Source organism: Rousettus aegyptiacus, unplaced genomic scaffold, assembly GCF_014176215.1.
Source record: "Rousettus aegyptiacus isolate mRouAeg1 unplaced genomic scaffold, mRouAeg1.p scaffold_m13_p_14, whole genome shotgun sequence".
In the NCBI taxonomy this organism is placed as follows: Eukaryota; Metazoa; Chordata; class Mammalia; order Chiroptera; family Pteropodidae; genus Rousettus; species Rousettus aegyptiacus.
Window position 1 is genome coordinate 27,463,727 of NW_023416289.1, and position 24,279 is coordinate 27,488,005.

Below are 24,279 nucleotides of genomic sequence, written 5' to 3' on the forward strand. Positions count from 1 at the left end.
AGCAGCAGCAAGCATTGCTTTTGCTCACAAATACAATTTGGGTGAGGTGGGCAGGCTCCGCACTTGACTAGAGCTGGAGGGCCTACCTCCAGGATGACACACTGGCATGGCCGGCAGGTTGGGGCAAGCTGTCAGCTGGGAGCTTGGCCGCCTTGGCTCCTCCACAGCACAGTGGCTGGGTCCCAAACCAAATATCCGGAGAGAAAGAGCCAAGCCGAAGTATATCACCTTTATGACCAAGCCTCCTTAGGCACCTAGCACCTGCCGCTTTCGCCATCCTCCGTGAGTGGAGGCCATCACAAAGCCCTTGTCCCTGCCCAGGTTCAAGGAAAGGGACGAAATGGGAAGGTCGTAGAAGATCGTGTGGGATAGGAAGTGACGATGTGGCCATTTTGGAAAATATTGCTGATTCTTGCAACATAAAGGGTCGGAGTTAGATGTGTTTAGATGAGTTGCCTGCCCACCCCCACAAACCCATTTTACAGATGGGGAAGACTTAGGTCCTGAGAATAAAATGATTTTTCAAGGTCACAGATTCTCCTGGAGAGGAGGGGCTGAGTCATCTTTATCGTCTTGAGCCATCCCTACCACCACCCAAATGCCTGGCACAGATCCCTGGCCGCTTCTGAATCCAGTTGGCCCCTAGGCCAAGTCCCAGAAGGCCACTCAGATCGTCAGCATCTCCCTCCCATGTTGACCCTACAGTGCTGCATGCAGTAAATGCTCAATCAGTGCTCAACCTCTGCCTTTGCCTGACCAATGCCAGGTAGCTTGGGTCCTGCCAGACCAGGGGACATGGCACGGCAGAGTACTTGGGGTGGCGAGGGTTGACAGACCCCTCCTCTTCCAAACAGAGTCCCTGCGGGAGTGGACGGGCCTGCAGGCTGACCTAGATGAGCCCTAAGTCCCAGGAGGGACAGAGGCCTGGAGGACTGGCCTCCTGAGTCCCCCCTGGAGGTGTCTCAGTGGCTGCAGGAAGAGCGGCTGAGCCACATAAAGGCCCAGCGGGGGCTTTTACCAACAAAGGAAGCCAGCAGAGGCCTTTTCTCTCCCGCCCAAACACTCCAAACGCCTTTCAAGCTCCCCTGGCAGACTGGCAGGCTATTCAGATGCGAGGGGGGGAGGTAACTACAGCACAAAATGAGGTAGGAGGCGCTTCTGCCTTCCTCCAGCAACCCAGAGGCAGATCCATTTATTTCAAAAGAAAACAAACAAAAAAAAACCCATGTTCTAGAATATTCCTTCTCAGTGTGCAGGCCCCTTTTTGGGCCCTGCAGGGTGTGCATTGGGGAGGGAATTAGAGATGATGGGCCTGGGTCCCCGTGACCATCCCCTCCTCCTCCCCCTCCTTGAGTTCTTGCGGGCTCTGCCTGTCCTGTGATTTAGGAGGCCTGCCACACAGCCCTGCAGCTGGCTGTCCCAGCTCCACCCCAGGCCTCCTGCAGCTAATTGGATGAATAGGGACAGAGAAGGCCATCCAGACCTCCTGCTACATCCTGTAGCCCCCTGCCCCCCAGCCTCGCAGTAGGAGACCTCTGGATCTGCTGGAGGGTGACTGATGTCCCTCAGAGATTGGACCCCCACCCCCAGTGGGGCTAAAGTTCAGTGGTAGGCTAAGGGGAGTCATTGCCTCAACCCCCAGGCTCAGGGGACACCACCGATTTACCATTTGAACTCTGCCTCCTGCCCCGACTCCTCTCCCAGCTCCCTGGGTTCTGTGGAATTTAACCGACCCTATTTGGGGTCCCAGCACCACTCTTTAGTTTCCAGCAAAGTCTTCTGCTTTTCTGCACCTCGGTTTTCTCATCTGTAAAATGGCAGTTAACACTGCCTGCCTCTCAGGGCTCTTGCGTATGAAATTAATCCAGGTTCCTACCTGCAAAGTGCCCAAGTCCCTGTTTATACAGGTCTCAACTCCCCCGATCTCCCCCTGGGGGCGACATGGGGATGGCAGTAGCGTTGGAGTAAGGATGCCAGCCCCTTGGACGGGTGAAGCCTTAGAACAGCCTGAGACAAAAAGGGACTCCCAGTGGGTGCTGGTAAATGCTAGCCGGGGTGCCCTGCTGGCAGAGGGGACACCATTCAATCCTGGCACACGTTGGTATCGGCTGGGCTGCTGGGGTGTCTCCTGGCAGGGCTGAAGCTGCTCAGTAACGAGCCCCTGGGGCTCTGTGGGGCGCCTGAGAGAGGGCAGGAGAAGGTTCGCTTGTGCCAAGGCTCATTAAGCACTGCCGTTCAGATGGGGATTAGGAGGGAGCCAGCCCGCCATTCCTTGGGCTCGGTTATTAAAGGCTCCATGCAAGGTAAACACCAGGCGCTTCCTTTCAAAGCCGCACCTGCTAATTAGAGGGCAAAGAACTCATTAAAACAGTAACTCGGGGGGCTGCCTGGGAAGGAGGGCTGGAGGCAGGGAGGTGGGGGTGCCAGGAGAACCAGGGCCAGGCATCCCTCCCGGGCAGAGCAGACAAACCCCCTACCCCATTGTGGGCAAGTCTTGGGGGCTCGAGTGGCAGGTGCAAGACCCCTTTCTCCAACAGGCTTTCCCTGGTGCCCTGAGCCTGGTCCTCTGGCTCCTTAGCTGTTACCCCTCCTAGTCCGCCGCCACCCGCAGGTGCTCTGTGTCTCCTTGGTGGGCTCATGGGGTGCGCATGTTCTTCCTGTGTCAGAAAGAAGTGGGAAATACCAATGCAAAGACATGTTTATTAAATGCCTGCTGTGCCAGGCTGAATACTGGTCCCCGAGATGTCCATGTTCTAATCCACAGGACCTGTGCCTGTGTGACCTTAGGTGGCAAAAGGAACATTTGTAGATGTAATTAAGTTAAGGACCTGGAGATGGGGAGATGATTCTGCATTGTCAGCGTAAGACCAATGCCGCCACAGGATCCTTCTGAGAAGGAACTAGAGGGGGATGCTACAGAAAAGGAAGTAAGACGCGATGGCAGAAGAAAGAAGCTGGAGTGATGTGAAGAAGGGCCAACGAGCCAAGGAATGCAGGCACCTGTGGAAGCTGGAAAAGATAAGGAAAATGAGTTCTTCCCTAGAGCTCCAGAAGGAACCAGCCCTGCCCACACCTCGATTTTAACCCAGTGAGACCTGTGCCAGACTTCTGCCCTCAAGAGCAGTAAGAGAATGAATGGAAGTTGTTTAAAGGCACTCAGTTTGTGGTCACTTGAAACTGATGCCACAGGAAACCGATGCCCAGGCCAAGTAGCAGGCGCCTTGCATGGGTCACTCCTCAAGGCCCTGAGGGAGGCCTGGGCCAGTCCCATGGACAGGGAAACCGTTGGGGCGCTCAGAGCTCTCAGGCAGGGATGCTGGCTGCACAGCTGTGTTCGTTTCTATGAGATCCAGGGCAGGAGACACGTGAGCAAGAGGTGGGCACCCGTGTGCTTGCTACGTCATTTTCCGTATACTTGAAATAGTTTATAATTTAAAATGCTTTAAAATGACATCTGTCTGGTCTCAAATTTTGCACCCTCTCTCAGATTCCCTGTGTCTATCTTTGGCAAATATCAGACCTTCAGCTGGCTTGGTTGGGAAGTCTGAGGGGTTGCAATAAGTGGTAAAAGTCATTCTGTCTCTGCATAGATAGTCCAAGGCACAGTGGAACTGTTAATGGCTCAGTTTCCCAGTCTGGCTATGGGGCAAGCCTTAATCCAACTAAACTGATTGGGAGTTAAAGAGACCAAGTTTATACCCTGCTGTGTGACCTCGGGCAAGATACCTAACCTTTCTGAGCTCAGCCTTTGCATGTGGAAAACAGGGTAATACTTATGATCTTTGCAGCTTGCTTGACAATGTAAGGCCCAGACCAAGACTTGGCACAGGAAGTGTAGTCACAGGATCTCCTCCTCAGGTGGATGCCTGAGACATTTAATGAGCGCGTATGTCATGCCCTGGGACCTCTGGATTAAAGGGCTGTGTACACCTGAGTCACCTTTATGATGATGCCGTGCCGGCTGGGTGCTTCCTGCCTTGATGTGGAGACTTGAGGTGCCAGACCAGTTTGGTTGTACCTGAGTGTGTCAGCTGCGCTGTTCAGGGCTCTGGACATCTGGCAAGGGCTACAGGGCCCCTCTCCTGGACAGGCGGCCCCAGGGGCAGCCTTTGGCACAGGATGAGGGACCCAGATTCTCAGTCACATCCAGCCAGTGGGGCAGCTACCAAACAAGATTCATACCTAGAGATGGAAAAACGCAACACTGGTATGCGCTGTCTTCTAGGGCAGGGGTCCCCAACCCAGGCCACTGACTGGGACTGTCTGTGGCCCCTTAGGAACCAAGCCGCACAGCAGGAGGTGAGCGGCAGGCGAGTGAAGCTTCTTCATCTGGATTTGCAGCCGCTCCCCAGCACTAGCATCACTGCCTCAGCTCCACCTCAGATCATCAGATCTTAGATTCTCATAGAAACACTGTCCCTGATGCCAGAAAGCTTGGGGACCACTGTTTTAGGGCCATGTCGCTGTCAACCATGAGATGGGGCTGCTGCATCAAATCTGGGTGTGTGTGCCTTGATTTCTGAGTTTATAGACTCCTCGGTATAATTTCTCCTTCTACCCCTTCCAAATAATGATAAAACCAACCAGTGAAGCATATGGAGAGCACACTCCAGATACCTTACACTTCTTAACTCATGTAGTCCTCCAGCGGTCCTGCCAAATAAGGAGCACGGTTGGCTCCGCTTTCCACATGCGGGCAGCAGAGGCTCGAGAAGTGAAGTGACTTGCCCAAGGTCGCTCTGTGGGCTTCACAGCCAGCTCTGTTGGATTCCAAAGCCTGAGCCCTCGACTGATGCGATTAAAGCCTCCTCCCCTGTTTGTATCTTCTCTCCCCTCGCCCGTCTCCCCCTTCCTTTCCCTCCCCTCTACTTCTTCAGTCTGGCAGCAATGAAGAAACCAGGGCCAAAGCGTGTTCTGACGTTGAACACATTTCCTCTCCCCTCTTCTTAATCTGAGTGGCAGGGAGGGGAAGGTGTGCTCCCCCCACCCCCACACTGTATTCAGTCGTGTTTTCCTTACCTGGAAACCCCTGACGATGCCTCCTCCTGTCTGCGCCTGTCCGGATGCTCCCAGCCTCGGAAGCTTCCTTGCCCCGTCGTTTCCCCTTCCCTTCCCTTCCCAGCTAATGTCTTTGCCTGCTGGTGAGAGTTTCGATCACAGTAACGGGCACCCTCCTGGGCTGGGTGCAAGGGCTCACTGGATTAGTGTGAGATGAGCATTTAGAGCTCTGTGGGTGGGCACATCTGAGCGCTCAGGGACAGTCGTCTCTGTCCTCTGCACCCCCGTCTCCAGCTGCTTCCTGCGGATCTCTTCCTGGATATCCTGTAGGTCGGGGGACCTCAACCCCTGGTACCAGTCTGTGGCCTGTTAGGAACCAGGCTGCACAGCAGGAGGTGAGCGCAGGTGAGCCAGCAAAGCTTCACCTGTATTTGCAGCCGGTCCCCAGCGCTGGCATCACCGCCTCGGCTCCCCCTCAGATGGTCAGGCATTAGATTCTCCTAGGAGCACTGGCCCCTGGTGCCAGGAAGGTTGGGGACCGCTGCTGTAGGTACCACCTCCCTCAAGTCCAGGGGTTCTCTAGGCTCTTGCTCATCACGTTTCTGCGTGCCCCCACCTTTTCTTCACTTGCTCTTCTCCGGGCTGAGGGTACCCCCCACCCTGGTTTCCCAGCCTTGGTACTACTGACGTTTTGAGGGAAGGGTGCTGTCCTGTGCATTGCCCTCTAGATGCCAGTGGCACCCCCAGATGTGACAACCAAAAATGTCTCCAGATAAGGCCAGAAGTCACCTCTGTTGACAATCCGTGCACCTCACCCCCACCCCGAGGGTGGTGAGGTTAGGGTTGGATACCATCTTTTTTCCCCCCAGGTTGTGGGCACCGAGCCTCTTCATTGCCCAGAATCAAGTCCCTTCTCTGTTCTGCTTCCTCGTCGCTTTTGCTGGGCCTTTCCCATTGGTGACCAAGCCGTTTCCTTAATCTCCAGGTCTCTCCTTGCCCACACATGTGACCTGGCCCTGCTCTGTGCCCTCCCTTGGCCCCCCACTGTCAACAGGTTCAGAGGCCTTCTGGGAATCTAGCAGGGGATCAAGAGCATGAATTCTGAGCTGGAGCAGCTGTCCTCCAGCTGGGCAGTGTTCGGCCACATAGCCTTGGCTTTACCATCTAGAACATGGGAGTTATCTACACTGAGGAGCAGGGCTTGGATGTAGGGGCAGAGCCACGTACAGGCCCCTGTCTCCCTGCCCTGTTGCCCACGGCCCCTCCCGAGGGCTGTTTCTGGCTGCATTCACCGTCGCTGGCCTTCCACACCGGGTTGCGTGGCTCTCCCTGGTGAGCTCTCGCCTTCTCGACTTCCCTTCCTCTTGTCTCTGTCCTTTGGAGTCCTGTTCATCCTTAGAGGCAGCAGCCTCACTTGGCATCCCGACTGGAGACTGAGCTCTGAGGTACAGGAGCAGTGTGTTGGCCTCCGGGGGCTCTCGGTGTGGGTGGGCCTCTCATACCGGAACTCTTAATTGGGGCTGTGGGACCCCTCACTGGAGATCCCAGTGCTCCTCGCCCTACCTGAGTCCAGCCAGCCCCACACCACTGGTGAGGTACCAGGTGCCGATGAGCCCGTCCCTGAGCTGACCCGCCGCCAGTCCACGGGGAGGGATTGGTCCAGGCTGGCTCTGCATAGCCAGGTCGGGCAGAGGGCAGGGCTCAGAGACAGGGCTGGACTGTCTAAACATTGTTTCTGAAGGAGTCAAACAGGCAAGTTCCATCTGCTTTTTAATAAACAAGACCTTTGATCTTGCAAAAATGAGTCATTAGCCAGGAGCCAGTGAGTTGGCACCTTGGCAGGCTCCTAGCCTGGCTGAGCCCACGCCCTGCCTGGGCCTCTTGAGCTACAGGAGTGGAGGTGGAGGCTACACTGCGCAGGTCAGGCTCCTGAAGATGCCGGGCAGCTGTTTTTTGGAGTGCAGAGGGGCGTTACCAGGAACAGGGAGGCACACGGCCCAGGCTTGGTGCCTAGATCCTCTGCCCCCCACTCCTCCACTGGGGAACCTCGGTGGCCACCTTCCTCTCAAGCTCAGCTTCCCTGTCTGTACATTGGAGCTGTTACCATTGCTCACAGGGCTGGTGTGACATGAACAGAGCAGCAGGACACACATTCCTGCTGGGCTCACTTGCTCAGGACATTTACCAAGGGCCCCCTCCAGGCACCCCCTCTTAGGAAACGTCAGTGCCAAGGGGAGGCTTTAGGGTGCTTTAGTCCCCCTGAATCTCGATCGGCCCCACCAGGCATCTAAGTCTAAATCGGGTGTTTGTTAGGCCGACCCGCCCTCCAGGCAGCGCCCCTCTCTCTGCAGGGTTCCCCTGGAGCCCCCGCCACCGATGCCGGTGCCAGGTGGCGGACTTAGGCTTTGCACCAACAACAGTAACAGTAATAATAACAGCTGATGCGAGAGAGAGAGGGAAAGGAGGAAGGGATAAGAAAGGAAAGGCATGCCCGTTTTAGAGTGGGAACCCTGAGGCCCGAGGAAAGCACACACCTTGCATGAGGCCTCTGAGGAAGCAGCTGTCTAGGAATAGGTCTGGCCTGCCTTCGCCCTCATGTCCAGTAAATGTTTGTGTAAAGTTTCCTGCTCACCTCAGGGCTCCCTTGAGAGCCTCCATCTTGTGTACTGGCTGGCCCAGGGGTAGGTTCCAGCAGTAGCGGCAGCGAGGATCACCTCTCCTCCTGCACTAGGACAGGGCTAATGGGACCTGGACAAAGGAGGATCCAGGCATTCCTGGGACCGCAGTGCCTTGGGGCTGTGACAGATGGGCATGGGGCTGGCCCTGGCTGGAGTGCGGGTGGGGGTCTTTTTGGAAGTCTCCGGGGTGTGTCTTAGGCTTTCGTGATCACCAGGTTATTTGACAGCGTCCATTAACCCTTCTGCTATGTGTGACTGAGTGGTGTTTCGGCTGCGGATTTTTTAGCCTTTGTTTCTTCTATTAATTATTCATTCAACAAACGTTATGAAGGCTGGCTCCGGGCCAGGGATTGGCAAGGGTTTGCTCAAGGAGCTCCCCGTCTGCTCAGCAGACTTTGAAAGCAGAGTTTCACAGGTGCCGCCATTAAGGAAACTCCTGCGGGGAGGGAAGGGCAGAGGTCCCACGGAATCAGACCACCCACCCCCTTGGCGAAGGGCGTAGACCTGACAGTTCCCTCCACCCTGCTGGACTGTGAGCTACTGAACAGGGGCAGAGACGCACAACCCAGCATCACACACACACACACACACACACACACACACACACGTGCCCACATGCATTCACACATCCACATGCTCACTCACAAGCCACATGCCTGTAGGGTGTGTACATACACGGGGCTGTACACATGTGCCGGCACATGCCCACACAAGGCACACACACATATTCACACATGCCATCCACACGCAACAAATGCACATGTTCCACACACACACACACGTACACACACCCAGGTTTGCCTGAGCATCTGAAGGGTTGGGGCACGGGATGAATGGAGACTTGTGCCATTTCTCTTCCCTTCTTGCCTGGCCGCCGTGTTCCTCGTCACACAGGCTTCACTCATGTGGACGCCCAGCCCACTCGCCCACACTCCCGCAGTACTGCCCTCGGCCGCCTTTCGGATGGGCTCTCCCAACAAGCAGCCCCCTCAGGAGGGCATAATGGAGGAAGGACCTGGACTCGGGCATGACAGCAGGGAGACCCGGTCCTAGAACCAGGACATGACCTGAGAGCAGGGGTGGGCTGCGGGATTACCCCTTGGCCCCACAGACTCCTTGCCCTCTGTGACGGCTGGGAGGGCCAGAGCTGGGAGGGCTTCTAAATACAGGGCCTGGGGCAGGAGTCCTGAGTGCGTGGGTCTGAGGTGATGCTGACAGTGCCTTTGGTACCTGAAACAGAAGTTTCACAAAATGGTATTTTTACTACATGTGATGCACTCCAGTATTTTTTTATTCTATTCCGTTTCCCTTTTTAAAAATTGCTCTCATGTGGGACACATCCCAGAGTTTGAGAAACATGAGACAGACGACATTTCAGGTTCTTCCCACCTCTGAGGTTTGGGGGTGATGGAACCCTCCCTCAGCTCTCATTCATCTCTGCAAGGAGACGGAACACACAAACAAAGCCAGCGCCTCCACCCCTCTCAGCCCCGTCCGCATCCACGCGGCGCCAGCCCCTGCTCGCAGCTCTTCAGGTGTAAGTGGTGGTTTTTCTTTCTCATAGTGATCAAAAGAAACCCAGTATCAGAATAAAGATCTGGAAAATGGATGCAGGACAGAGGGAGGGCCCCTCCCTCCTCTTGGAGCCTCCAGCTTCTAGGCTCAGCACTCTCCCTCCCCCTCCCTCCCCGACTCTCCTATGCCCCTCCCTCCTCCCCATCCCTCCTCCCTCCCTCCTCCCCCTTCTATCCCCCCTCCTGCCCTCCCTCCCCCATCCCTCCTCCCCCCTTCTATCCCCCCTCCTGCCCTCCCTCCCCCATCCCTCCTCCCCCCTTCTATCCCCCCTCCTGCCCTCCCTCCCCCCTCTCTCCTACGCCCCCTCCCTCCTCCCCCATCCCTCCTCCCTCCTTCCCCTCTTTCTCCTATCCCCCCTCCCTCCGTCCTCCCCCTTCCCTCCTTTCCCCTCTCCCTCCCTCCATCTCTCTCTCTTCTGGGAAAGGGCTGACTCACCCACCCTTATCTCCCCCTCCCCATTTATTGCTCACTTTATTCTCCTTTCTGATCCCCTTACTGTTAGGTCTTTACCCTTCCCAGTCTCTAGTCTTGCCTCCACCTGGATCTTGCTTCACCTCTAACCAGCTGTGTATATTAAGCTGCTTAACCTTTGTACAACGGAGTACCCTAAGCCCCCTTGCAGCTTCCCAGGCTGTTCTAGGGGACAATTTTGCGTGAAGGTTAATAGTGCAGGCTGAGGATGACAGCATGACAGCACCTGGGGCAGCTGACTTACCTCCTCTGCGCCTCAATCTCCTCATCCATAAAATGGGTGTGTAATAGGAGACCCTACCTCATAGGCATGTTAGGAGGATCAAGCAAGGTAAGATTTGTAAAGCGTTTGAACAGAGCTTGGCACATAAATGACATTAAATAATTACCTTACGGGGTTGCCGGAAGAAGAAATAAAACCAGCTAGGCTCTTTCAAGCAGATCCTAAGGGCCCAGGTATTCTAAGATCTTTTTTTTTTCTGTGAGTTGGGTACTGCCATTATGACCATTTTGCAGACGAGGAAGCTGGGGCCCAGAGAGGTTTAGTAACTTCCCCGTGGCCACGCAGCCCATGGTGAAGGAGTCAGCGACTGAAACTGGGCAGGCTTTAATAGATGCCGACCTCCTGTTACTGACATCGTTGCTTGAGAATGAACTGACATGATGGTGCAGAGCTCGCGCTGGCACGTGATAAGCCAAATCACATAGCAGCTTATCCTGTTAGCATTCTCGGGTTTGAGAGTCGGGCAGGTGTGTTCATGAGGTCGCAGCTGTCACCTGTGACCCCAGGTGCTCTGGGCCTGGCCCAGCTGGCTGTCGCGGGCAGAGTCAATGCAGGGCAGGATCACGTGGTCCCCTCGCTCCTGCTCCCCTCTCTGGGAGCACCAGCCACTCTCATGCTGCAGGGACTTCGCTGGCTCTGGGGTCATTTCCCGCTCCCGCAGCCAGGCCAGTAGCCACGTAGTAATTCTTATGCTCTTTTATGTGGTTGTGATTGATTTGCTCCCCGATGACGTTTTAGATTCTCCCTCGGTATTGATGCCGAGCTGGCGGGCCTGTCATTTCCATCCTGGAACATCTTTTTCCTCTCGGGAAAAGGGCACACGTGTCTTCACCCGGCCCCGAGATCTGCTTGTGTCTCCTGTGATTTCTCTGAACAAATGCCCAGCAGAACTGGCCAGGCTCTGGCAGGACTTGCCTGCGTGCTGTGCCCTTTCTAGAAGCTCATGCCTTTACTTCCCGCTCTTACTCTTCCCTTTCCACCTCAATGGGGACTCAACACCAATTATTCCTTTCAGATCTTTTCACAAAGGACGGCAGTGAAAAGCCACGAAAATCACTGTCGTCTCAGTTTCTCCCATGATTAGATTTCTTCCCCTGGATATGTGTGTGTGTGTGTGTGTGTGTGTGTGTGTGTGTGTGTGTGTGTGTGTGTAGAAAGAGAGAGAAAATGAGAGAGTCTTTCTAGTCTTTCCTTTTATTCTTCTTTCTTAAGATTAAATTTAAAATCCTTTGCTGGTCAAATTCTTAGTGTCTTGAATTGTCTCTTTACACCATGAGCTCATGTTTGAATTTCCATTTCTGATGACTTTCATGTTTCCTGTGGACCCAGAATGAGTGCATGTGCTACTACTGCCTGTCTTCCTCCAACTGAAACGTCAAGGGCAGGAGGCCTGGAACTTTCCCTGTCTTGCTCACTGTTGAATCTCCAGCACCTCGAACAGTGCCTGGCACAGGGCAGGGGCCTGACAAATATTCTAAAATTAATTCCTAGGTCTGCTTTGTTCTCCGACACGCCCCCTGCCCCCATGCACACCCAGCACAGCTTTGTGCTCGGAAAGGGGGCTTTATGAAGTTTAGGTGAAATGTCAATTCAATAGGTAAGGGTGGAGCCAAACTGGATGTAAACTGTACAGGTCATTTAGAAAGAGGTGCAGGTGTGCAGGCCCCACCCTGGTGCAGCAGCGCGCACGGCGTGTTCTGGGTTTGGACTTGGCAGCAAGCAGGGTACTTGCTGCATGTCGGCAGGTGAGAGACTCATCCCTTAGCTGGGCTGAAAGGCACTCAGCAGGGCGGCTGGGAGGCCTTTTAGCTGGCTCAGCTCCTGGCTCTGCCCTCAATTGTCCCCCCCAGACAGGTTACACAACCTCTCTAGCCCTCCAGATGTGTTTCTGTATCTGGGAAATGAAGACGATAATGACAGTGTCTACCTCACAAGTTGCTGCGAGGACTAAGTGAATTAAAATATGCGGAAAGTACTTACAACAGAGCAGATCACAGAGCAGATGCTATCCTGTGTTTATTACCGTTATTGCCGTTATATTTGTTATTCTTTCATATGCTGAATTGAAACCTCTTTGGCCGCTGAAAGATGATTCGCCGCTGTGTGCCAGACATCGGAATCTTGCTAAATTTTCCGGGACCTCTGCTATTAACGCGTTTTAATGTACAAGTTTAAAGTCAGCATCTGGCTTTAGAATGCAAGGCCTGGTGATGGCGGCAGGCGGCGGGGGCAGTAGCTCGGCTTGTGAAGGGTCCAACGACCTTTGCCTCTGGGCCTGGACGACACCCAAGATATACCCACACTCTCCGGTGTGGAGTCGAGAAGGGCCCGCAGCGCCTTCCTGTCCCCCCGCCCCCCATCCCTCTGCGGGGAATCGGTGAGCAGGCAAGGTTGTATCTGCAGGCCCGTGGCCACCAGCCTCCAGCCTGTGCCTGTCACCTCCCCTGACACTGCCAGGCCCAGCCAAGCAGCAACCAAGCAGATGTGACGCCCCGTGAGGCTGTTTGCTATGGCTGTCATCGTGTTTCTATGATCCTGTGACAGAAACTCTGCCCCGGCATTAATTTACATTATAGCCATTGCACCCCGACGTGTGTTTTTAAAGGGTATAATTTCTATCAACTTCAATTAGAGCTATTTTTATTTTTGTCACCCTGAAGAATTTCCCTGCGGTTAAGCTGCCATTTTTCACTGTAATACCCCTGGCAAGGGCTGGGGAAAAAAATTAATAGTCTAGTGATCACTTAGCTAATGCACTGTCAGCGCTTGATAAACTGACTGCCCTGGGTGAGACGGCGCAGTTCCTTCCACAGTAATTATGTCATGTTCACCTGCGGTGGGCAAGCCCCCTTTGGTGGAGGCGCGGGGTTGAGCTGAGCCCCCACAGAGCCCAGGGCAAAGCCTCCCCGCCCCCCGGCTCTTACTTTGTCCTCAGAATCTATCTTTGTGATAATTTCAGCTCACTAGGGTAGGCTTCTGCCCATCTTCCAGATGTGTAACGTTTGGCAGGTTGCTAAACCTCTCTGATCCACCTTTGGACAGGGAGCATGAGAGGAGGGTTACTGTCAATAAGCCACGTGACCTCCCCAGCTCGAGCCATCAGAAGTGATGCCACGAAGCGTCATGACAGGTAAGCAGGACGACAGTTCATACATGGAGGGTGCAGGCCCTGACTGAAGAGCTCTCAGGTGAAGCCAAGTGCAGACTCTGAAGACACAAGGAAGGAGCAGGGGCGGGCCTTGCTGGGGTGTGAGTCTCAGGCAGTGGCAAAGGAAGCAGCTGAACTCGCTGGGAAGGCTTCCCTCCACCCAAATCAGGCGAACGGGCCGCCAGGCTGTGGCGCAGCCACGCCGTGGACTACTGCTGCTCCACAGGAGAAAGGAACAAACTCACCAATATCCCCAGGAATCTGCGCAAAGCCCCAGGGAAGTGTGCCGAGTGGACGTGGCCAGTCCCAAAGGGTTACATGCTGTGTGATGGCAGTTACATAACATGCTCGAAATGTCAAAGCTAGAGAAATGGAGAACTGAAAACCAGGGGCTGCCCGGCGTGGGGTCAGGGGCAGGAGGGAGGCTTGTCAAAGAGTGTCACAGGCTTGCTGGTGATGGAACTTTCTGTGCCGCAACTGTGGCAGTGGATATAGGAACCTACGCCAGCGATAACGCTGTGGAGGACGAAATACACACATGGACAGGACTAGTCAAACTGGAGAAATCGTCAGAAGGCAGATGAGTCATCAGTGCCAGTGTTCTGCTGGTGACATTGCGCTGTGGTTTGGTAAGATTCCTCCACTGGGGGAACTGAGTAAAGGGCACGTGGGATCTGTCAGTAGTATTTCTTACCACTGCATGTGAATGAATTTATAAGCATCTCAACATAAAAAGTTAAAATGAAAACAAAAACAAAAATCAGATCTCGTTTCTCATCAGCTCAGACCATCCTGGGCTCCCATCTCATTCCCAATGAGAGGCAGAGTCCTTACTGAGGTCCATAGGTCCCGCCGAAATGTGACCCCATTGCTTCCCTTGCTCCTCTCCAGCCACACAGGCTCCCTTGCAGTTCCTCCAATACACCAGGCACACTCTTGTCTCAGGGCCTTTGCATGGACTGTTCGCCATGCCAGAAACACTGTTCCTCCAGCCCTCCACATGGTTTTTTCCATAATTCAGGTATCTGCTGTATTGGGGACACTGTGTCAGGGCTAAGGTTACATGGTGGCATCTGGTGGTGCGGTGACAGTCTGAGGGCCAGAAGTGTGGGCCCTAAATCTGTGGCACTAGGGTACGGGCACTGATGAAGGTGAGCTGGGGGAATGTCCAGCTCTGCCAGGGGAGGGGAGCTGGGGACAGAGCCCAGAGGAGGCAGACAAATCCTGACTGAGGAGGAGGCAGAGAACTGGGGAGTGACATTTCAGGCAGGGGAGAAGCAGAGTGCATCGAGAGTCGGAAGGGGGCCTTGTGAGCACTGACAGCAGCTCATGAGCATACCCTCATGTTGCTTCTACCCAGAGCACTGAACCAAGCCTCAGCCCTGCCCTAGGAGCCCTCGCCATTTTACAGACTGGAAAGCCAAGGCCCAGAGAGGTAAACTCACTTGCCCGAAGGCACACAGCTCATAGGCTTAGGGCTGGGATTTGAACCAGGCAAGCCGGTTTCTGCGTCTGCCTTAGCCCCTCCGGGATGCCCGGAGGGGAGAAGGGAAGGGAATGAGCCTAGCGGTGCAGGTGCACATGTGGGCATGATGCCACACGTCCTTCTGCAGTCCCTCACAGTGCATCAGTCGGAGCCGGTAAACCAGCGGGTGCCTCTGCAGCAGCTCCCCATCCATCATCTCTCCCAGCCTCGCCTCCGTTCTGAGTCAAGGCTTGCTCCCCTTCTCCCTCAGACACCCCTCTGGCCACATAGGCCTCCTGGCTGCTTCTAAAACAGGATCAGCAAACTGCAGCCTGTAGGCCACATCCCACCCACAGCCTGTGCTTGTACCATCCATGAACTAAGAAAGGTTTTTACATTTTTAAATGGTTACCAAAAAAAAAAAAAAAAAAAAAAAAAAATCAAAGGAAGAATGATATTTCACAGAGTGAAAATTATTTGAAATTCCAATTGTTATGTTCATAAAGTTTTATTAGAACAGCTGCACATTTTTCGTTTTCATGTTGTCTAAGGTGCTTTAGTGCTATGATGGCAAAGCTGGGTCGACAGAGACCGTTTTGTCCACAAATCTGAAAATACTTACTACTTGGCCTTTTCAAAAAAGTTTGCAAACGTGTTCCTGCCTCAGGGCCATCACGCTTGGTGTTCCCTCTACCTTGGAATACCCTTCCCCCAAAATATCTATGTCCACGGCTCGCTTCCTTGTTTCCTTCAAGTCTTTGAACAAATGTCCCTTTCACAATGGGGCCGACCTATGGAAAATTCCCCACCCGCCCTCCTTCTTTCTCTTTCTGTTTGTCTTTCTGGCACTTCCTACCAGCTGGTATGTGAATGTGTATTTCTTTACTATCTCTCTCCCGGAACCAGAATATCAGCTCTTTAAGAGGCAGAAATTTTTAACTGTTTTGTTTGCTACTGTATCCAAGGCATAGTGTCAGGTACATAATAGATGCTTAATAAATGTTTATTAGTCGGATGGGCAGATGGATGGACAGACAGACGGATGGATGGATGGATGGATGGGTAGATGGATACATGCACAGATGAATGGACAGATGGATGGATGGACATATGAACAGATGGACAGACACACAGGTGGCTGGCTGGGTGGGTAGATGATGGTTTGTTGTATAGGCGGGTGGATGGATGTGAGGTATGACAGATGTGTGAAAACCTACGCTGGGCCAAATCACATGACTCTTGGATGCCACGTGGAGGGGTCAGAACCTTGGTAAAGGATTTTACACAGGGGGTCGGCAGGTTGAGTACAGTGTTTTGGAAAGATCATTGGGCCCAGGCGTGGCTAGGGGTGCAGCACGCAGGGCTGTGTGCCCAGAGTCTGGCAGGAGGCTCCCTCCCTGGAAAGCAGGAAGAGGTCAGTAGGCACAGCAGGTACCAGCAGGGATGGAAGAGGGGGACCCCAGGAGAGGCTGGCAGTAGTTGGTCAGAGCTCAGTCTAGCTCCCCCAGGAGGTGGCCCTGAGGGCTAGTGTCAAGGACTTACACGGCCTTCATGTCTTGGAAGGCTCTCTTCCCCAACCCTGGGCCTCAGCTGGATTCCCCAGCAGCACCTGCACGCTGCTGCCTGACAGCCATGGGGAGGCACTCTTGCCTCTGGAAATAGCAAACTCCTCGATTGCGTAACCCTGCTCCGTCCCAGACCTTGCAAGGGACAGTTGGCTGCCATAGTGGCTTCCCTTAGGGAGGGGGCCTAGGTCATGCCTTCTAGAATATTCCCTTCAGCCACAAAAGCAGCAGAAACTGGGCATGCTTGCCTTTGTACAGCTTCCGATGGCTTGCCTGCTGTTGAATATCCTGCCAGCCTCCTCGTGGCCCCACCCTTCTTGGCCACCCTACTCAGGTGTGTCTCCTGAGGCTCTGAGTGCTATTAGCTGCAAACTCCCACTTTCCAATAGGGATCTCAGAGGCATCGCGCCCTACCTGCCCATCCCACACAGTGGGCCAAACACTGCGAGTGACTTGCCCTTTCTGTGCTTCAGTTGCCTCATATATATAATGAGGTCTAACAGTTCCTGGTCCCCAGGGCTGTCTAAGGCTTAATGGGCTGGCACCTGCAGAGATTGGCCTTGGACTTAGCACATATTACGTGTTATTCTCAATAGCTGCAGCCATTGAAAGCCCCGACTATTTTTGCCCCAAGCTTCCTGCTTTAAGCTCATGACCCTTACACTAAAGCCTGTACAGACCCCCCAATTTCAGCTGAACCCAGAGATTCTTCAGCCCTGGCAGCCTCCCCGTCTTGAACTAGAACTTTCTGGTTCACCGAGGTGGATGGGGCCGGGCTCCCCCTCTTTCTCTCTTTAACAGGTGAATTCACAGGCATCCTGTATCAGGCCTGTGCTGGGCTGCACGAATCCTAACCCGGGCATCCTCCCAACCACCCTGCACTGTGGGCATAACTCTCAGCACCCCCTTTTTCAGAGGGGACGCTAAGACCCAAAGACATTAAAAAGTGTGCCCAGGACCATGTTCTTTCTCTTTCTCATTGGCCACATAACTGCACCTGGGCCCATTTACTCCACTGGGCTTGGCTGCCACCCTTCTGAGAAACACCAGCCCTTCCTCTTGCCCAGACACCCGGGGTAATGTACGCTGTGCCTCCTGGAAGGGTAACAAGGCTGAGCAGTCTTTGTCTATTTCCTGTCCTCTTAGCCTCAGTTTCTCCATCTATAAAGTGGGTTGATCATACTCTCCACCCGGCCTACCTGACAAAATCATTGCAAATCTCCAGGAGGCGGTTCTGCGCACACACTTTGCAGATCATCCAAGTGGGCAGTGATGACTGTCTCCGTCCTCTTGGTGGCTGCAGTGAATCTATACAGACTTGAAGCCAGGGGCAAAGCCATTTTATTTTCCTAAGTCCTGGCCCCCATGTCCACTCAGGCTTCTGTTATCCTCAGGGCTCCATGAGCCTGGTCCCTCCCTACCTCCCTTCAGCCCCTGAGAGGTGGGAGCACCTGAGGGGACTCCAGTGGGGATGAGTCGGATTGACTGGAGCTGGTGGCTGCCACCCTCCCCGCCCCCCGACCAAGCGCTGCAGCCGGAGCACCCCTAATTGCTGTCACAGATGTGGCAGCCACCAGCCTCTCTAGCATGATCTGCTGTGTTGCACAAGCTTAATTAGTCCCTGATTACTCATTTACTGGGTGCTGTGTGTATTCCATATCTAATAACTTCCCAATTACGCCTAGGCTGTGCCGCACATTTAATAACCCTTAGTTGTCTGCTTATCGGGGACTCTGCATTCGGCAGCTTCATCTCCCCCTGACCCAGAGCCTTATCGGTCCCTTTATTGCAGTATTTAGAGTTCTCTGCTTGTCATTACAGAGCTGTTACAAGGAATTAAGGGGCGTAAAATACTGTTTTTCGACCTCTGACGCACCAGTTTGCGGCTCAGAACAGGAAATCCTACCAGAGCAGGCTGAGCACAGTGTCTTCGTGGGTGGACTCTGATGGGAACCAGGAAAGTGGGAGGAGGGATCCCCGTGACAAGGCCAGCCTGTGTCCCCTTACTTCCCTTCAGGGCAAGTGGTACCAGTCCTGTGACTTGCATGTCCCTTGCAGGTGACAGAGGTCTCCGACCAGCCCGGGAGGTACTCCTCGGTCATGTCCACCCAGCCTTCTAAGCCAAGGCATGCACCCGGCACGGCCATCGCTGTCTGTAGGGAGGCTGCATTTCTCCTTGAACTTGGTTTCCTGTCTGTGCCTGATTTTTCCTCAGTGCGAAAGGAAGGCAATGCTGCATCTTTTGTGCCATCCGGGTACTGGCATCTCTTCTGTCTTCTAGAATCTGTTCCCTGTCACGGTCACGCTGTGGAGGAGTCTAGATCCTTGACAGGGGACGCAACACTGGCCTGGATTCTCAGCTCTGACTTTGACTGGCTGGGCGGCCTTAGGCCACTGACTTGACTTCTCTGTGCTTCAGTTTCCTCCTCTACAAAGTGGCAGTTAAGGTAGGGTTGTAGGGAGGATTATATGGGCTACTAGCATGAGATGCTCAGTGGGCACCTGGCACACAGTAGGTGCTCAATAAATCTAGGGTAGGCATTACTGGGCCATTTCCCAGAGGCATAAACTGAGGTCAGAGCAGTTGTGACTTCCCTGTTATTTCTAGTTATGCCAGCAGCAACTCAAGGACTCAGTCCCAGATCTGCTCTACTCAGGACTGTCACAGCCAGCTTCCTGGAGTGCATCTTGAGCTAACTTGGAATCAAAGAGAAGATTCAGGGTGATCAGGAAAAGCAGGGGAGCACATGCCCCAGATCCTTCCCCGCTGACTGCAGGGATCCCTGGACTGCCTTGGGGCTCCAGGCCAGCAGCTGGCAAGAGGACCAGAAGGCAGCTCTGCCAGCAGGGGCTGAAACCACGCAAGGCCAAGGCCATGAAGCCTTTCCCAACACACACACACCCACCCCTTTCGAGGTCTCCAGCCACTGTGCCCCTCTGACTCTTGTTCCAGATACTTAGGCTGTCAGATCATGAGATCAGCTGCTATTTGTCGAGCACTTACCATGTGCCAAGTGCTGTAACAGAAACAACTCATTTAATTCATCTAATTCCCTCCGCCATCCCTCCGAGAGGTAGGCAGTCACTGTGTTATCACTCTCATTTTCCAGAAGGGGAAACTGAGTCTGGGAGCGGTTAAGTCACTTTGCTGAGCTCTCCCAGCTGGGGAAAGGAGCGAGGACCCTGCTGCAAGGAGGCTGACAGAGGGAGTCTGGCTGGGAACCTGGGAGGGAGAGGGAAGCAGGCTCTGGGAACAGCTTCCAGTTTCTGTCAGAGAGGCTGCTGGAGAGAGAAATCCTGGGCGCTCTGTCCAGCGGCCTCTAGGCTTGTGAGCCCTCAAACTGGAACGTCCCTTGTTTTTAAAAATATATGATTTGCACGTTATAACATGGATGAGCCTGGGAGACATGATGCTGAGGGGGAAGAAGCCAGACACAAAGGGCCATGTATTGTAAGATTCCATTGATGCGAAATATCCAGAACAGGCAAACAGAGCTAGAAAGGAGATTGTGGTTTCCAGGGGCTGGAGGAGGGGGAGTGGAGAGTGACGGCTAATGGGTATGAGGTTTCTTCCTAGGGTGATAAAAACGTTCTAAAATGGATTTTGGTAATGGTTACACAACTCCACGAACATATCAGAAGCCATTGAGTTTGTACGCTTTCATTGGGTGAATTGTACGGTATGTGAGTCATATCCAATAAATCTTTAAAAAACAATACGGCAGAGGTCCTCCGATGTTGGGATCTCTTGGACGAATACAGTTAATAAAACCAAACAGGGCACTAATACCACAGCGTGGTGGTCCCCTTTGGAGCAGGGTGCGGTGTCTGCCTTCTCCTCCATTCCACCCCCGCCCCCTCCCCACATCTATTCTGAGTCTGTGCTCAGAGACCACTTATTCCCTGGAGAAAGTGTAACGCTGCGAGAGCTCGTTGGGATGTCCAGTGGTGGGATGCAACCCCCTTTTACGTTAAAGCACCCTGGGCATCCCCTCCCTGCTTCGGCCTTTCCTTATTAAATGCAGTGGCCCCAGTCCAGAGAAAGAAAGGGAATAATTGTGTTTATCCCGCTCTGGCTTCGAGGGACTCCCTGAGCTCTGAGATGCTTCCACCCTCTGGGAGGGAGGGGTGATGGGGAATATAAGTCCCAGGCCAGGCCCTAATAGTACTTTAAATTAAGACCGACCCTGAGCCTGGAACTCGTAGCTCTGGTAGAGAGAAGGCACAATGAATGTGTTGGATCAAGGGCCTGCTTTTTGTTAGAGAGGAATTGTAAATTTGGCTTTGAAGGGCGAGGAAAGGTATCTCTCTGCCTCCGTCTGATGGTCTGTCAGAGAACTTTTGCTTCCACCTAAGAGGAGGTTTGCATGAGGTAATCCATATTCACAGCACTGCATGTGTCTGGCAGTCTCGCCCATCCAATAATATTGACTATCGATGGAGCCCCCTGCCCCAGGGAGTCCTGGGCACTGCTGACAAGTGCAGGAGAAGGAATGTGAAATATTTTTACTTCCAGAGAGAATCAAAGTGGTGGGAAGAGCTAGACCAGAGAAGAGACCAGCATCCATCCCCTTGTGTTTCCGGCACATGGCTTGGTACACAATGGTGCTAGTGAACATTTATATCTGGGCTGGGTACTATTCTAGAGCTTTACAGATTGTATCGGTTATCCACTGCCGTGTAACAAACGACTACAAATTTAGCAGCTTGCAACACATTTATCATCACATGGCTCAGCTGGGTCCTCTGCTGAGGGTCTCGCAGGCTGCAGGTCAAGGTGTCATCCTGGTTGTGTGGAAACGTGGCAGCTGGACGAGGGAGGGACCCAAGGGACCCACCCGCAAGTTCGTTAAGGTTGTAGGCAGAATTCATTCGTCTGTGTGACTGAGCACTGCTGTGAACGTTCACCGACAAGTTTTTGTGTGGACACACGTTTTTGGTTCTTTTGCATATCTACCTGAAAGTGGAATTCTGGGGTCACATGATAACTCTATCTTTGACCTTTTGAGGAACCTCCAAGCCATGTTCCGCCACAGTGGCTGCACCATTTACCTTACACTCGCCCCCACCAGCGTGTGGGAGGGGTCCCACGATGCTCCAACATGTTTTTAATTAGTTGCCAGCACTTAATAATCATGAGAGTGCGGCTTTTAAAAATGAATTCCCAGCTGCCTCTTGAAAAATCAGATTGGGCAAGCTGGGGTTCAGGTACCTCCGTGCAAGCCCTGTTGGTGCCGAGCGGGGCTGCTCACCCACCCCCGGTGCCTGGCCTGGTTTCTGGTTTACACTCCAGGCCCCCACCGGGATGTGTGTTCAAATCTCTTGTCCCTCCTTTTCCTCCTGTCCTCCCTCCTCCCTTCCAAAACCTGCTCCCCTTGACGGCCTAGTTCAAATTCTGTCTGCTCCAGGAAGCCTGCCTCTAGGAAGACTTTGGGGACTTCTCCCATTAAACTCCTTCAGTGCTTGTCGCTGTGCCCCTTCTTGCCCCATAGTATTCTCTTTTTTCATCCATCTGCTGTATTTTACGTAAAAGCCGCGTTAGGCCCCACCCGTGGTTGCTTTGTAACAGCCAAGTTTTCCCTATCTGCTTGGGTTCAGATCCCCATATTCCCTGCGGCTGGCCGGATGGGTCATCCTGTGACTAATGGCAGACACAGCAGTCCCATGCCTGGCAGAATTTTCTGAGATAATTAGGGCAAAGTTGTAAGAACAGCTGAAAACTGCCGGGGTGGGATCTGCATGGGGCTCCAGGGTCCCTGCCATGCTGATGGCCCCCTGGAGTCCTGAGCAAGCCAGCGAGTGAATGAATGGCGTGTGCTAGAGCGAGGTGCCGCCTTCTCCTGGCTCCAGCCAAAGCCACCAGCATGCCTGTGGGATTCGTTGGGGGCTGTGGTCTGGGCAGTGTCACCATATGGATCCCATAAATTAAAGCGTTCCCGGAAACAAATAGTAAATTTATCCGTCTCTGGCACGTAGGGCTGGTGGAGCCTGTGCTCGCCCAAGGAATTTGGAGGCATCCATCTCTCTTAGGCACTTTGGTTTTATAGCACTAACCCCTTAAAAAAAACTGGATCAACATGAAGTTGCTTTTCTACAGCCATCCTGGCCCTGGAGCTCATAATCAGGAAGTGGGGGTCTCCAGTTCCTGGGACTAGCCCCCAAGGAGCCACAACTGGTTATTCAGGCCCTGAAACCCACACAGGGGCTTAGCTCACCCTCTCACTTGCCACAGGGTCCTGGCTTCCTGCCCAGGCCTTGAGATCGGAGGAGAGAGCCCAGGATCTGAAGCCCGGCTGACCCGGCTGGGCTCACCCTGCCTCGCGTCCTCAGACTCCTGTCGCCCTTCACTGAGCCTCAGTTTCCCCAGATGTGAAAAAGGGATGGGACGGCCAGAATGGTCAAAGTCATAGAGACAGAAAGTAGAACAGTGGTCACCAGGGGCCGAGGGAGGAGGAATGGGGAGTTAATGTTTCATGGTACAGAGTTTCCACTTGGGATAAAGAGAAAAGTTCTGGAAATGGATAGTGATGGTTGTACAACATTGTGACTGGACTTAATGCCACTGGATTGTACACTTAAAAATGGTCAAGATGGTATGTTTTATGTTATGTATATGTTACTGCAATTAAAAGTTACCATAAAAGGGGGGGGGTGGTTGGGGTGGCGATAGGATGACTATCAGGCAGGGCGAACTGAAGGTCGGCTGGGTTAACCTTTATAGTTATAACTTACTAGTAGGCAGTTCTTATCAACTTTCATGCAGAGCTGAGGGGGCTCAGGTGGCGATGGGGCCTGTGGGTAGAGCCCCAGCACCCAGCGACCAGCCTGGTATCCCTGGGCAAGGTTTACGGAGAAGGAAGTCGCTCATACTGGCCATGCCACACTGAGTCCCTGACCACAAAGGCCAGGCTATGGTGGGGGACAGGCACCCCCATTGGGCACCTTCAGGCAGGCATGGTCAAGACTCACTATGTCTCCTCTCCTGTCATTCCAGGTCACCTCTGCATCTCTCGAGGCACCATCAGCCGTCCACCCTCCTGCCCGGGAGCCTGAGCCCCGGCTGGGCACACCAGCAGAGAGCCTGCTCAAAGGCTCCAAGACCACCCAGGAGCTGGGGCCAGGCCGGTGTCAGAAGAACAGCCTGGATGGGGCCGGACCAGACCTCACAGGCGCAGGTAGATGCCAGCTCTTTTGTATCTCTGGAAACTGAAGTAGATTGTGCAACCACTGGCAGCAAGGGGGCCCCCAAAGCCAGTTCAGGCTCAGAGTTCCACCCCACGGGTGCCATATGCTGAGGGAGATCCTGGAGGCTGAGTCTCCTGCTTCTTGACACCTGCTCATCCTTGACTCACAGACATCCTTTGTTTGCTGTGCTGTATCTATTTATCTCTATGTTCTACTGTATGCACTCATTCATTTTTAAAGAGTAATGTAATGGATACCCATGACCCCACTACCCAACCCAGGCGCTAGACGGTCTACCAACCTGGCTACTTCTGCGTCCTTGTCTCCCCGGACGGAACCAGCATCTTGCGTTTGCTTTTCCCGTCGCACCTGTGTTTGTCTGAACATCCTAGGGTCTAGCTTTCCGGGTGATTCGAACTCCGTGCCCTGGACTTGGCCCCCCTCACTCAGCGTTGCAAAGCGCATATGTATTATCGCAAGCTGCCACGGCACGCTCCTTTGCTCCGCCGCGTGCATGCAGTGTTGTTGTGGTCCTGCCCAACCCCACCTGTGCCTGCTCTCCCACCCGTGGCACAGGGGTGGTTTCCAGGTTTTTCAGTTGTGAATGCGCCACGTGCCAGCACGTGTCTTTCTCAGGTGTTAACCTCAGCTGGGCCAGCACGGAGGAGGGCGTTTGGCGGCGGGGAAGGCACTGCCCACCCTTTGCCGGTGTGGCTGTCTCACTCCAACCCCACCAGTCAAGGAGACCCCATCTGCCCATCTCGGCACCCTCAGATGTCCTCACTTTCCCGATGACAGAGAGGCTGGCCCCCTCTTCGGCTGATGGGTCTGGAGTGTGGATCCTGGGGCGTTTCTTGTGGGGTCTCTGGGCCCTAAGCTGGGGGCAGTGGGTGGATCCTAGGCTGGGCCCT

General features: G+C 53.8%; 1 protein-coding gene across 3 annotated transcripts in view; it reads left to right on the top strand.

Annotated features, from left to right (window-relative positions):
* GSE1 (Gse1 coiled-coil protein) overlaps positions 1-24,279 on the top strand; it is a 407,380-nt gene that overhangs the window by 123,049 nt on the left and 260,052 nt on the right. For all 3 annotated transcript variants that reach the window (XM_016129412.2, XM_016129414.2, XM_016129413.2), the window contains exon 2: positions 23,178-23,358. In XM_016129412.2, the coding sequence (XP_015984898.2) occupies positions 23,178-23,358 (181 nt within the window). The remainder of the gene's footprint in view (positions 1-23,177; positions 23,359-24,279) is intronic.